General features: G+C 50.8%; 1 protein-coding gene across 4 annotated transcripts; it reads left to right on the top strand.

Moving 5' to 3' along the window:
* Positions 1-250: 250 nt before the first annotated feature.
* TMEM106A (transmembrane protein 106A) lies at positions 251-12,445 on the top strand. Of its 4 annotated transcripts, XM_054995641.1 has the most exons (11): positions 251-340; positions 2,543-2,741; positions 2,836-3,021; positions 3,169-3,281; positions 4,384-4,632; positions 5,346-5,409; positions 5,535-5,694; positions 8,366-8,506; positions 9,035-9,078; positions 10,613-10,666; positions 11,544-12,445. In XM_054995641.1, the coding sequence occupies exons 5-11, from the start codon at positions 4,404-4,406 to the stop codon at positions 11,674-11,676; spliced, it is 825 nt and encodes a 274-aa protein (XP_054851616.1). In that variant the 5' UTR covers positions 251-340; positions 2,543-2,741; positions 2,836-3,021; positions 3,169-3,281; positions 4,384-4,403; the 3' UTR covers positions 11,677-12,445. The 4 variants fall into 4 exon arrangements, with proteins under 4 accessions (XP_054851616.1, XP_054851614.1, XP_054851612.1 ...); XM_054995639.1 differs by lacking the exon at positions 3,169-3,281; XM_054995637.1 differs by lacking the exons at positions 2,836-3,021; positions 3,169-3,281.
* The last annotated feature ends 486 nt before the right edge of the window (positions 12,446-12,931 follow it).

The following is a 12,931-nucleotide window of genomic DNA, read 5'->3' as shown; positions in this document are numbered from 1 at the left end:
TTCTAAAATATTGTTCTGGAGTATCTCTAACACATCCCCCTCTTTTTTGCGGCACTGGCATTTCTTTAGTGCCCGTTCCGGGCTGTTCCGTCTCGTTCCGGCTTTTACCCTGTCCCCATTTTACATCCGAATCCATACATTATGTTACATTGTATACATTCTCTCCAGTGCTTGGGGGAGTTACCAAAAGGAGCCAATCGCCGGGCTCGGGCGCTGGCCAATCAGAGCCCGCGACCGGCAGTCCCGCGTGTTAAGCCCCGGGCGGAGGCGCCCCGGGGGAAGTTTGCGGCCGCTGCCCCGGCGAAGCGCCCCTTCGCCCGCGTCGCGGGAAGCGTGGCAGGTACGGTGTGGGGGGCTGAGAGGCGGCTGGGGCGGCGGCGCCTCCTCCGGTCACGGGGTGGGTGGGGAGCGGAGCGCTTTCGCTTTCGGTCCCGCTTCCGCCGCCGGAATGGAGCCCCCCCTCCCCTCCTGCGCGGCTTCGGCGACCGTTTCCAACTTCCTGTTTCTTTCTGCTGGGCTCTGCTCTGCTGGGCTTGGCGGCCTGTCCGCTTCCACCCCCTTCGCAGGGAGGAAAAGCTGCTGCCGCTGTGGGAGCCCAGCCCAGGCTCCCCTCTGGCGCTCCCACAGGGACCCCGACCTAAGGGGGAGCGGCGGGGGGGGGGAGGGCGCTTGGCTGCCTTTTTGGCTGAAGCTCTCCAGGGGGGTTGGCATCACTCGCGTCTCTGTTGTCCCTCCCCCAGGGCCCCGGTAGTATTTTTGTTCAGGCCCAGAACGCTCTTGCAAAACGCCCCCCCGACCCCCCCTACAGTCATCCCATTTTTCATGAACCTTGGGGGAAAGTTTGTTTCAGTTAGGGAACTGCTGTTACTTATTCTCCCTTTCTGAAAAATACCGGCATCCATAGCTCTTGATTGATGACAACAACACCCCTCGTGAGAGTCGTACAAGTCTGCTGTTTTACACCTTTTTGGTCACTAAAAAAGAATGATCTTTTCAATGTCATTAAAAAATTCTAATGGACAGAGGTAACTGAAAGGATTAGGCCAGTTAACTCAAAGCTTTATTTTCCTGGCCTTTTTCAGTGCAAAATCATGAGCCAGCTCCCCAAAGTCAGTTCCTCTTTCAAGTTTGCACTCAATAGACCAAGTGTCTAGGTGGCTTAACCATTCTTGCCCCTCTGTAGAACACCTGCAGTTTTTGATGAGTGCTAGCTTGCAACAAACCTGTAAGGCTATGCATGCTTCACTGAAAATTAATCTCCATAAATTCTTGTCTCTATATGAAAAACATTTGCATCTTGATTTTGTTCATCTGCTTCCCTAGTTACTGTATTGTTGCCTGACTGCAGAAAGGCCTTGTCAGATATGAAAAACTGGAACATAGATTGGTTTCCTTTAACTTATTTTTGTTCCCTTCCTTTTACTTCCTTACATTTCGGGCTGTCTGATTTGCAATTCTAGCCACCACCAGACACGGCAGCAGGGAGCGAGTGTGTTTGTGATTGTGTGGGAATTAGACACTTGCATATATTTTGGGCCTGCCGATCCTACCAGAAGAAACAGCGGCACTTGCTCCCACTGTCTTATGGTGCTTTGCTTTGATCTTCCTAGCAGGTGACCCTCCCGCTTTCCTGCCTGTGCACAAGGAACTCTGGAACTGGTAGTTTTTGATGTGATAGAGCTGGGTGGCCCAGAAGTTCAGAATGTTTCTTAAGACTGCTGCTCTAATGCTGCTCCTGATTGATTCCTGCCAGTCTCACAAGTTCTGGACAATACGTAGATACAAGCAAATAAGTTTCTATAAATTTTCTCGGGCATGAGCTACAATTTATTAATAGGGATTGCAGCCTGGGCTTGAGCACCTCTGGACTTCCTGGCCCCATTAAAGTGTACCTTTTCTCCACCTATGTGGCATGACAGCCCTGTCCTCAATTGGGTGGGGAGGGGGCTGTCAGGCCTCAATCCTTGCTCTTCCGCCACTGCTCCATAGAGGCAGCACTTCAACTTCCTTCCAGACTAGGCGGAGCCACAGAGAGGAACACCTTTGAATGGTTGAGGAGGACTGAGCAGCACAGCTCATGGCCCCTCCACCCTTGGAGAAGCGCAATACAGCCAGGGGCTTTGGCTGGGGGTGGGGGGAGGTTTCAATTGGTCCTGGAGGCTGGCCTCTGAGCAGCCCCATCAGATTCCAGGTCTGGACTTTGATGTAGCCATTTGAATTGCTGGGTGTTTAAAAACTTGGTGGGCTGCCTTTTGAAAGGCAAATCCTGTGGGTGAATTCCTTGGAGATAACAACATTAACGATTAACTTGGGGATGTTGTAAAACATCTAAATTTGGATGTTGTAAAAAATTTTAGAGTTGCCAGGGGAATTTCCCCTTGTCTCCCCCTATGGTGAGCTTGTGCACTGGAACACAAGAGAGCCACAGTGCAATCCCAAGAGTTGGGGGGGGGGGAGGCAGCCAACCAGCATGACTTACAACCTGCTGATCACCTCCCCCTTCCTCCTGCCTCCAGCCACTTTCTTTTTCCCTGCCTTGCAGTGCAGTCCTGGGTAGCCTTGAGGTGCAATGCACAGCACTGACATGTGAGTGCCTGGCGCTGCTTGGAGGGAGACCTGCATTGTGGGATTGGTATCCCGCCCTCCCCCCAACATACACACTGCCATTTCCTTCTGATGCTTGGCCTTGGTGGGAAAGTCTGGGAGTGACCTCGCTTGGATCCTGCCTCCCTCTCTATCAGGTGGGTGCAATTCCTGTCTCAGAGCCTTAAGACATTTTTCTCTGTCTTTTTTCATGATTATTAGAGAAAACAGAGTGTGTGTGTGTGTTTGCAGATTGTTTTTCCTTAAGACTGACTGCTCAGCACTACCAATAGCAAACAAACCCAAGATGAAAAATAAGTCAACATTGACTTAAAAAGACAGACCAAGTTACAATAGAACAAAACAGGACCCCAGGAGAAACTTCCATGAGTCAGAGCTCACTTCATCGGAAGTATGGAGTGCTCGTCTCTTAAGCAGGTACTTGTATGCTAAACGCTGCAAATTACAGGAAGGTAGCAGGCAGGGAGACATTACGAAGAGAGGCCAGTTCAATGGGTCAACACTTTTGTGCCTCTGACGAAGTAAGCTCTGATTCCTAAAAGCTGGTTTATCTTGTCGTTACAGACGCACAAGGCTTCCCCTCTGGAACAATCAAGCTACAATAAAAAAAAGTCAAGAGATCTTAGAAATACCGAGTCTCTTCCCAAATCCAGGAACCTTTTAAAAGGCCCTCTTTTGTAAGAGTGTCCTGCTGTAGCACTGAAGGGCCTTCATGCCTGACCATAGTTGGTCCTCTCTGGGGAGTCGCTCCCAGAAGATGGGAAAATCCCCATCCATCCTAATCTGCCTCTCTGCCAAGGAATGCAAATCATGTGGGGGGGGGGCATCCTTTGAGTATTTTGATGGTCTGTTATTTCCAGATCGATTGCAGGATGCCTTATAAATCATTCTTTTCTGGAGTTTTGTCCTTGGAACAATCCCTGTCAGGCAGGACTGAGTGGCTTGCCCAAGGCCACACCGCAAGTCAGAGCTGGAAACATGCCTTGAGCCCTGGCCCAAGTTCGGCTGGGTCTCAATGGAAGTGTTTCCTGGTATTTAAGCTTCAGGGCTCCTCCCTTGCTTTCTTGTCTCTACCCATCAATCTGAAGTCCTGAGAGCAGCAGAATCCATCAGGATTTGCCTGGATGGAGAAGTGAGCGGAGGGGAAGGAGGCGCAGGGACTGAGGCAGGGAGGGTGGTGCGTATGGGGGAGAGATGTCACATTAGTATTGTGATCTCTGAAATGTCTTCAGCAACCAGCTACTGTCCCCAGAATAAGAGAGTTGAGTTAGGTGCTGCTCTCAAGCTTACGAGGCAAGTTGTGCATCTCATGATGTACCTGAGGATTCCGTTTGTCCTGCTGTGTCCCCTTTAGTCAAATAAGTTTTGAATCAATGCACAAACCTGTTTTAGCTAGAGGCAATAGTCTGAACTTTTGCACACCCTGAACAGCAACCCCCTCTTTTAAGAAATGGTCTACAATGAGTGTATGCCTCCATCCTTGGTCACATGTGGCAAGGAAGATCCGGCGGTGGGGGCAAGGCTGAAGGAGTGAGTGTTTCACTGCTGTGTGAGCATAGAAATGGAGGGTGCCAACGGGATGTTGGATTGGAAGGATCTGTGTGGGCAGGGAGCCTGAAAGCAGGGGAGGGTGCTGCTGGGGGATGGGGCGTGGCACAATTCATGCGGTCGTGGCACAAGCCCCAGAACCTCTTGCATGTTGGCACTTCAGCACTGTCCTTTGGGGTCCAGAGCTCCTCTGTCTGATGCCTGCCAATATTGTTTTGTTCCGTGTGGCAGTGAGACAGTGCCACCAAGCGATGGATAAATCCCCGTCGTGGTTCCGGAAGCTGCTTGCCTGGAAGGATGCAGGAGGAGAAGGCCAGTCAATCCTGCAGAAGGGCCAGTGCACGGAGGGGGAAAAATCTTGCTATGCCAGCATCAATGGCGGAGATCCTGCCGGTGTCTCCTGTGTGCCTTGTGCCGGCGTTGCCAGCCGGGGCTCTGTCACCTGCCCAACCTGCCAGGGCACTGGAAGGATCCCTCGAGGTAGGTGCTGACTCCCTTTCTTGTTTTGGCCAAGCTCTGTCAAGGTGGTTTGGGACAATAAATGCCTCACCCTGCTGGTCAAGACCGATGGTCCATCCTGTCTGCTGCCATACACCACCCACATGCTTTAGGGGCAATTCACAAACAGCATACCTGATAGCTGTCCCCTGCCTTTAATCCATGGCCTCCGATAAACAAAAGCATTCTCTCTCTGAATGCAGAGGGAAAGTTCTTGGCTGCTGTGGTTGGCGGCCTTGGAATAATCTCTTATTCAGTCTTACATTCATTATGTTCTTCTTGTGGCAGTGAATTTCTCAGGTTAATTGCACGTTGTGCAAGGCGTTCCATGGTGGTTTCATCAGCTGTTTTCAGCTGGATTGCCTGTCTTAATGGTTCCTTGTTTGCCATTTTGGATTAACTCCAGTTTTCAGGTCCCTGTGTGGGTGTCCTACAATGTGCCTGTCTTTAGAACAGCCAGCATAAGAGCCTGCAACTTCTTTCGCCTTTCTCTGTAGGGTTAGCACTTCTCCTATGTGCCTACACAGGGTGTCCCAAGACCCCTTCAGTTGCACAAGCAGTTGGTCGTTTTCCTCATGCCCTGAAAATGGCAGACCTGTAGCCAGGCTGTTCTAGGAGCTTGTCCCGCTCTGCCCTGAGACGTTCTGTGGACCTGCTTTCCCAGGCCCTTCCCTGACTTTCTGCCCTCTTTTCAGAGCAAGAACAACAGCTTGTGGCCCTCATTCCATATGGGGACCAGCGACTGAAGCCCAGGCGGACGTAAGTTCAAGGGGCTGGTTCCCTCCCCTATACTTTAACCACACTCACCCTGATGTGGGACCAGAGGGGGTTTCCCACATGGGCTTCTGCTGCCAGTGACCTCTGCCTGCCCTGTGCCTTTTCAGGAAGCTGTACGTAACCATCACAGTGGTCATGTGCCTGCTGCTGACATGTCTCATGATGTACTTCCTGTTCCCCCGCTCCATCGCTGTGGTCCCGGCAGGGCTGAGTGTCTCTGCTATCTCCTTCGACAATTCCACTTACAGCATCCTCCTCAATATGACTGTGAGTACCTGGCAGGCGGTTGCTGTGGGGAAACGCTGTTATCATAGGTGTATAGAGTGAATGTGCGTGTGTGTTTTTGTGCAAGGGGTGGCTGTGGACAGAATGGCCAGAGCTCAAGTGTGCTATAGAAACATGTCTCTCTGACCTAGAAACCTTTCTAGTTTCAAATCATACACAGTGTTGGTGGTCACTACACAGTGGTCAGAAGGTGCACTGCATGTGCCCAGATCGCCCTCCTTCCTGCTGCTTCTCATGCTGCTGGGCAGGGGCATTTCAGTTGGGCTGCAGGCTGAATGTTGGTTCCTGTTTACACTTGATCTTCTTCATAACAAAGGAGCAGGTGGCCAAAGCGTCCCCAACTGGGTTCTGTTCAAGCTAGGCTAATGGGAGCCTCGCTCTGCCCCCTGGATTCCCAAGAATGTCTGACTGGTCAGAGCGCTGGTTGTGTAACTCTGGGCCCCAAAGTGGCTCTCTAGGCTGCACTCTGAGCTTTTCTGTAACCTTTGTGCTTGGGGTTCTGCCTGACCCAAAAGGGGGTGTTAGAGGGAGGCAGAATAGCTGACACACCTCACTGCAGCAAAGGGTACCAGCATTTTATTCCTGATGCTTTTATTGAAGGGGGGCAGCATTTTCTTTCTGCTTGATCTATGAAATCTAAGATGGAGCTCGTGATCGATAATTTAGGAAAGAGCTGCTCACTACTAGGAGGGTGTACAGAACTAAGACTATGCACAGGTTTGTTCAGTCAAAAGCCATCACAAAACAAAAGAGTGCTTGGAATTTGCCACACGTTACATTTTGCAATCGACTCCATGTGTAGTAGAATCATCTTTGTTTGCAAACAGATTTCCAAATCAATTGTTTGGGTGTGTTTGACCAGTAGCCTTGTTCTGTTAGCAAGCAGTTGAGCGTCTTAGATCTTTCTACTGTAACTATTGAAATTATTTGTTTACTTCATTTATACCCGGCCTTTCTCCCCAGTGGGGACCCAAAGCATTTTTACATCATTCTCCTCTCCTCCATTTTATCCTCACAACACCCCTGTGAGGTAGGTTAAGCTAAGATAGTCTGACTGGCCCAAGGTCATCCGGCGAGCTTTAGTGGCAGAGTGGGAGATTCAAACCTGAATCTCCCAGATCCTGCTCTGATACTAACTAATATGCCACACTGGATAATGAATCCGTTCTGCAATACACAGACAGTATCCAGCAGCTCTCCTAATCACGCTCAGTAACTTTGGTCTCTCTTTTCAAATCTGGCTGTTTCCACTGTAAGTTTGCTAAGAAAATCCATCAGAGTGAACTAAGCCAAGCCTCCTTGCATACCAGGGGATGGGGTTGCCAGCCTCCAGGTGGAGGCTGGAGATCTCCTGGCATTATAACTGATCTCCAGGTAACACAGATCAGTTCCCCTGGAGAAAATGGCTGCGCTGGAGGTTGAAATCTATGGCATTATACCCTGCTGGGATCTCTGTCCTCCCTAAGACCTGCCCTCTTCAAGCTCCTCCCCCCAAGTCTCCAGGAATTTCCTAACCTGGAGCTGGCAACCCTACTAGGAGATCCCACTGGAAGTGAGGTTTAAAAGGTGCACCAGCCTTCTAAGAGCTATAGCCCTTAGTCGAAATATTATGCACCAATTAAAGATGCAGACAATGCACTTTTTGGACTAGACCAAAGTTTTGGACCTAAATTAATATGGGGGAAGAAGGGAAGGGCTCCAGAATTGAGTGAAGGCATTTGTTGCAGTGCTGTGAGCAGGACAATAAGGGCCCGTGACTTGAGTTCTGCAAAGGATTTTTAGTCTCAGGGCTTTTTCGGGCATTGAGACATTTGTCTGCCCCTCCCGTCCCACCTCCAGAACTGTCAAGTGGCATTAATTGACCTGCCTTCATCCTAACAGAGAGAAAATATTCATGTATCTGGAACACTCAGAAAACAGAATCCCCGGGTCTCAGTAACCAAGGGTGCTTTGTCATTGCCCTGCAGTTCCATACTTAAAAAAAAAAGATAAGAAACTATGATATGATCATATGTATTAATGTTATGGATAGCTGATCTTTTAAAAATAATTCTGCAGATCTGACAGCTTACTCTAGCTTTTTCTTCAAAAAAGGTTTGTGTTTTTTTAACAGAGAACAAAATTGACAATCAGAAGCTGTCAACCATCCAAGCGTGTCAGTTTCACTGCATCACTGGCTTGCATTGGGAAGAGAGAGAGGAGCAAAGCAGACTCTTCCCTCCCTCCCTCTGTTGTGCTAGTGCTGTTGTCAGGCTGATGAAGCCGAATTAGGGAGAGTACCAGGGTGGCCCTTAGAGGGTTTTTTTCTCGTGTTGTAGTGCAGAGAATCCAGATCATGCCAATTCCATGTTTTGTGTCAGGTCAGGCATTCTGGCGGAGGTGGCTCTTGCTGATTTTCAAAGGCGGGGGTGGGAGTGGAAAGGTTTGAAGGAGATCATTGGCCAGATTCTGCTGCACCTGCCTTTTCAAGATACCCAGGCCTGCATTACCCACTCCCCAAAGCTGTTCTTGCAGCCATTTCGGTGTACAGGCACCTGCCCAATAGGGGAACCCTTACATACTTCTGCCGAAATGAGCTCATTGCTTTTCTTCAGGGTGCCCCTTGCTGGACTCCCACCTCGCATAGCTGCAGCCTTTCTGTCTCTCTGTCTAGAACATGCTGAATGTCACAAACAACAACTTCTACACGGTGCACGTGGCTCATCTGGACGTTGAGGTTTTGCACAAGGCCCTGGTGATTGGGAAGAGCACGGCAGTGACCAAGTTACATATCCAACCCCTGCAAGGTGCTCAGGTGAGGACTGAGCCCAGCCAAGCTAAGTGAGCTTGTAAGAGCCTAAGAGGAGTCTTGCTGGATCAGACCAGTGGTCCATCCAGTCCAGCATCTTCTCTCCCACAAAGGCCAACCAGTTACTCTTGCGGGGGGGGGGGGGAGCAAAAGGCCACAAAGGCTGAGGCCTTCCCCTGGCGTTGCCTCCTTTCACTGGGTTTCAGAGATTTACTGCCTCTGAATGTGGAGATTCCCTTTAATCACCATGGCTAGTAGTCACTGATAGATGGTCCTCCATGTATCTGCCCAGTCCCCTTTTAAAGCTATTTATGCCAGTGGCCATTGTTATGTCCTCCAGCAGTGAATTTCACATCATAATCACTAGTTGAGTAAAGAAGTATTTCCTTTTTGTCTGATCTGAATCTACTGTCCATCAACTACATTGTATGTCTAGAACATGCCGGCTGCATAAAGACCAGCTACAGGTGAACATTTTCTCTCTCTGTCTCTCTCTCTCTCTCTCTCTCTCTCTCTCTGTGGTTTTATTCTTAGATCCTTTACACGGTCTCCAGTAGAATTCTGGACAATAATACTTAGTAAGTATTCATCTTCATCTGAGAAATGCTGGGAAGGGGGTCTATAAAGTAAGGGTGCCTGCTGATTTAAAGTGGTGTCTTTTAATTGCCTTGTTTGGCTTTTCTCCAACCTGTTGACTAATGTACACGTTGCAGACCCGAACAGATGGCTTTGGAAAGAGTAGCTGGAGGAAAGAAAATGATTCTCTCCCTTTTTTTGAAGTGTGAGAATACTTACGGAAGTTTTGGGAAGCAAAACCTTCATTGGTAGAAGTTTGTTCTGAATCCAGTTTGAGGCTGTGGACTGTTCCCTCTTACAGTAACATAAAGTGACTGCCAAATAAGGAATGTCACAGCTGGCTGTTATTATCCCAAGGCTCAGGCCAATGTCAGAGAGAGACTGAAAATGGCTCGGTTTCTGCTGAGGGCTTTGGTTTCCTATGACTTATTTTAAAGGACGGGGAGGGAGCCAAAGCTGGGCTCTTCCTTGTTTCAGCCTTGTTGGAGAAAGGGAAGGGGTGAGCACATTGGCAAGGGGCATCTGGAATTGCACAGGGAGATCCAATGACCCCCCATTGTGCCAGGTGGCATCTGTGCAAAGTCCAGTGCCAGGATAATGTAGCCTTCACTCTGCTCAGTGAGTAGTCAAGTCAAAAGCTGCTGTGGCAATGCTGCCACACCCTCTCAGGGCATCCTTAGCTTGGCTGCCAGCTCTCCTACTGCCACTGTCATCCTTGGCATCCCCACACTGCCCCTGTGTGGAGAACAGCTGTCATTACATGGCCTTGGTCAAATAGCCCCAGGAAATCCAGCACCCCAATATCCATGCACTATCCTTGAAGAAGGATATAGCCAGAGTGAGAGCAGAGCATCCTCCCCTTGTACCGAGGGCCTGCATGGAGGCCTCAGAAGTGGAGTTCTGCTGAGGAACCGTGCTCCAGCCTGCAGCATGTGTGAATAGCTGCCTCTTTGAGGGGGCTGAGATGTGGGTGGTGCACAAAGAAGCCGAAGGGGCCCAGCAGCAGCATCATTAGCTGAGCAAGAAAGACCATGCAGGTGATGTACATGCGCCCTCCCCAAGGCAAAGCACACCTTCTGTGGGAGGCCAGAGGAGGCTGGTGGGGCCAGAAGCTCACTTCAGCCACACCAACCCCAGAAGAAGTTCCTGACGTGCTTCTTCCACCCCACATTGCTCCCCACAGATGATTGAAGAGGCGGTCTGTGGACATTGCATTGCTAGGAAACGGTGGGGAGGGGGGAGTGTGCTGTTTGCTGTATTGCGGAGAGATGGGGTGAGCCGTCCCTGCTTTCTGCTGAGTCCGCCTCACCCAGGACTGCCTGGCTCTGGCGCTGCTGCAGGGCCTTCGTAGCCTTGCTTCCTCGGAGTAGAGCTTGAGGCCCTGCTTGCTTGTCAGTCAGTGACAATGTCTCTACCTCCAAAGATGGGCAAAGCTGTCCCAGTCGGTGTTAGGAAAGTGTGTCTACTGTTGCCGTCTCATCTTTACTGAGTGATGCATTTGCAGCCTAAAAGTGGACCCCCTTTTCACTCCCACAGCAACATCTGCACCTGGTCCAGAATAAAGGTTCATAATGTTCTTCTGCACATACAGTAAGTGTCCCTTTTTCTCTGCAACTGTGTTTCTACCCCCTCCCCATGCTGCCAGCCAGGGGACTCGCAGGGGTTCCTCTTCTGTGGAGGCTGCTTCCTATTTCAACAGCTCTCCCTTTCCCAGCTGCTTCCAGCTGGTGAACCCATTGCTAAGCACCCCTTTATTTCAATGCTCAGCTTCCATCCCCCAGGCTCCACACCCCCCCAGAGTCTCCTGGCAATCCAGCCTCTCTTCCTGCCCCTTCTCCACCTCCTCCCCTCTTGCTCAGAGCAGCATCCACCAGGCGATCTCCTCCTCCCTCCTCCAAGACCAAATTCTCCTGCTTTTTCTGAGCTTCCCCTCTTCTCCCTCTGTCCTCAGCTGCCCCCTGGCTCTCCTGCCCCCTCAGCCTCTGGCTCTTATTCCAGTGTTTGTCCCCCATATGGAGATTCTAAGCCCACGAGGCAGGCCCTGCAGCTTCTACCCCTTGCCCATATCTCATTGTGCCTTGATCTTCAGACGGTAGTTTCTGTTCACATCAGCACTGGGTGGGCCCAAGGAGAAGGGAGACTTCGCTCCATGCGGCTGTGCCGGGGCTCTGATCTCTGCCTAGGAATACCGGCTTGAAGTTGCCTGGGGGTTGGCCATTCATGGCTGAGGGAAGGAATCTTCTTTTGCCTTGTGTAGATGAAGCCCTGTACTCTGTACATGTTCAAAGGCTCTCCTTTCTTCCCAAATTCTGCAGCTCAGCCTCAACACTGAAAACAACTTGGGGGACTGACTGCAAATTAAGCCCTGGCTGGAAGGGGGGCAGCTTTGGTTGGGTCCCAGCAATCTGAGCAACAGGGCAAAAGGTTGCAGCAGCCTCTTGAGGGTTTGTTTGTCTTTCGCTTTTAGGGGTACCTTGACGTGCTCCTACCTCTCTCACTCGGAACAGCTGGCCTTTGAGAACTACCAGTACGTGGACTGCAGGGGCAATGCCACGCTGCCCGGGGTGTCCAGATTCCAGAGGTCTCTACAGCGCTCATGAAGTCTCGGAGGAGCCCCCCAGTCGGTCCTCTCTTCCCTTCACCAAGGCCATTGGAGCCTCTTTTCCATCCCCCCTTATGAAGAAGGGTGGAGTCTGAGCTGGGGAGGGGCAGCACTCCAGCTTGGGCTCAGTATTGCCGATTCTTCAGCAAAAGAGGAGGGATAGCTATGGAGGGAGATGCCTGTTGCCCAGAGGAGGTTTGGAGACATCAGGGGACAGTTTGGTTCTTGGAGGACTGGTGGAAATGGACCCAGGTGTGCAGGAAAAGGCAGGGAACCCAAGGTGAAGCCACAGAGGTTTGTGGTGGAGCGGGCAGAGACAAATTGCCCGGCTCTGGTTGTTGAGATTGCCTTGACCTTCTGGAAGTGTTTCTGGGAGGCAGAAACTAGTGAAAGGGCCTCCTCACCAGCCTGTGTCTGTCATGGGAGTGCTGGCGAGTAACCTCTGACGGTTTCTTCTGTGATTTCTTTTCCTCTTAAGTGGCGGGGAGGGGAGGATCTATGGACTTCGTACTCCCTTGTTTGCTGAAGCAAGCCCTGCTCCGCACTGGACTTCCTTCTTCCCCCTCCGGCCCCTCCTTAGCCACCCAATCAGCTCTGTGCAGCCCTCTTTGAAGGGAGTCCATTGCCTTGGAAGATGCTCAGAAAGTCACAAATGCCCCCTTGCTGATGCGTGTAAATTCAGGGAGAGGAGGGCTGTGGCCCCCGTTGTCTCTTGGGTGGCACTTTAAAAAAAAGTTCTCTGAAATAAAGAATCTCTTGCATTATGATTGGAGGTTGCTGGACTTCTGGATGTGTGAGTGAGGGACCAAGCTTACACACTGGGCCAGCAAGGTGGGCCAGCGCAGTGGTGCCTGATGCCCAAGGGGAGTTGTGACTTGGGGCAACTTCTCAAGGAAGAAGGATGAGGGTTTGGTCTTGGGGAAGGGGGGGTTGATTTTTAGTTTCCCTTTTTGCAAAGCCCCCCCGCGCAGAAGGAGATTTCCATTGGCTCGCTAGCCAAATGACATTTCCTTTTGGACCAGGACAGCCTGCTTTTTCCGCTAGTATGGACCCACGGGGCGGGGGGGGGGGGATGCATGTTCTCCCAAGATAATGTGCAGTAGCTCTCACAGTGGGTGCCTTTGGAGACCTGGGTAGCACCTAAAGTGGAAGGTGTTTGGTGACCGCCTCAGTACAGCTGAGTCCTGTTTCACACCAAGGAACATGCAGAGGGTCTGTGGTGCTAGAAAGCTTTTATTTTAGGGCAGGGAAGG

The sequence above is a fragment of the Eublepharis macularius genome, chromosome 12 (assembly GCF_028583425.1).
Source record: "Eublepharis macularius isolate TG4126 chromosome 12, MPM_Emac_v1.0, whole genome shotgun sequence".
In the NCBI taxonomy this organism is placed as follows: domain Eukaryota; kingdom Metazoa; phylum Chordata; class Lepidosauria; order Squamata; family Eublepharidae; genus Eublepharis; species Eublepharis macularius.
This window is presented reverse-complemented; position numbering and strand designations above follow the sequence as displayed.

What these genes read in the sequence shown, in the direction of transcription:
- TMEM106A (XM_054995637.1), top strand. Translation starts at nt 4,404, where the DNA reads ATGGATAAATCCCCGTCGTGGTTCCGGAAGCTGCTTGCCTGGAAGGAT. An exon ending in CACTGGAAGGATCCCTCGAG is followed by an intron (nt 4,633 to 5,345) that starts GTAGGTGCTGAC and finishes CCCTCTTTTCAG; the next exon opens with AGCAAGAACAACAGCTTGTG. An exon ending in CGACTGAAGCCCAGGCGGAC is followed by an intron (nt 5,410 to 5,534) that starts GTAAGTTCAAGG and finishes GTGCCTTTTCAG; the next exon opens with GAAGCTGTACGTAACCATCA.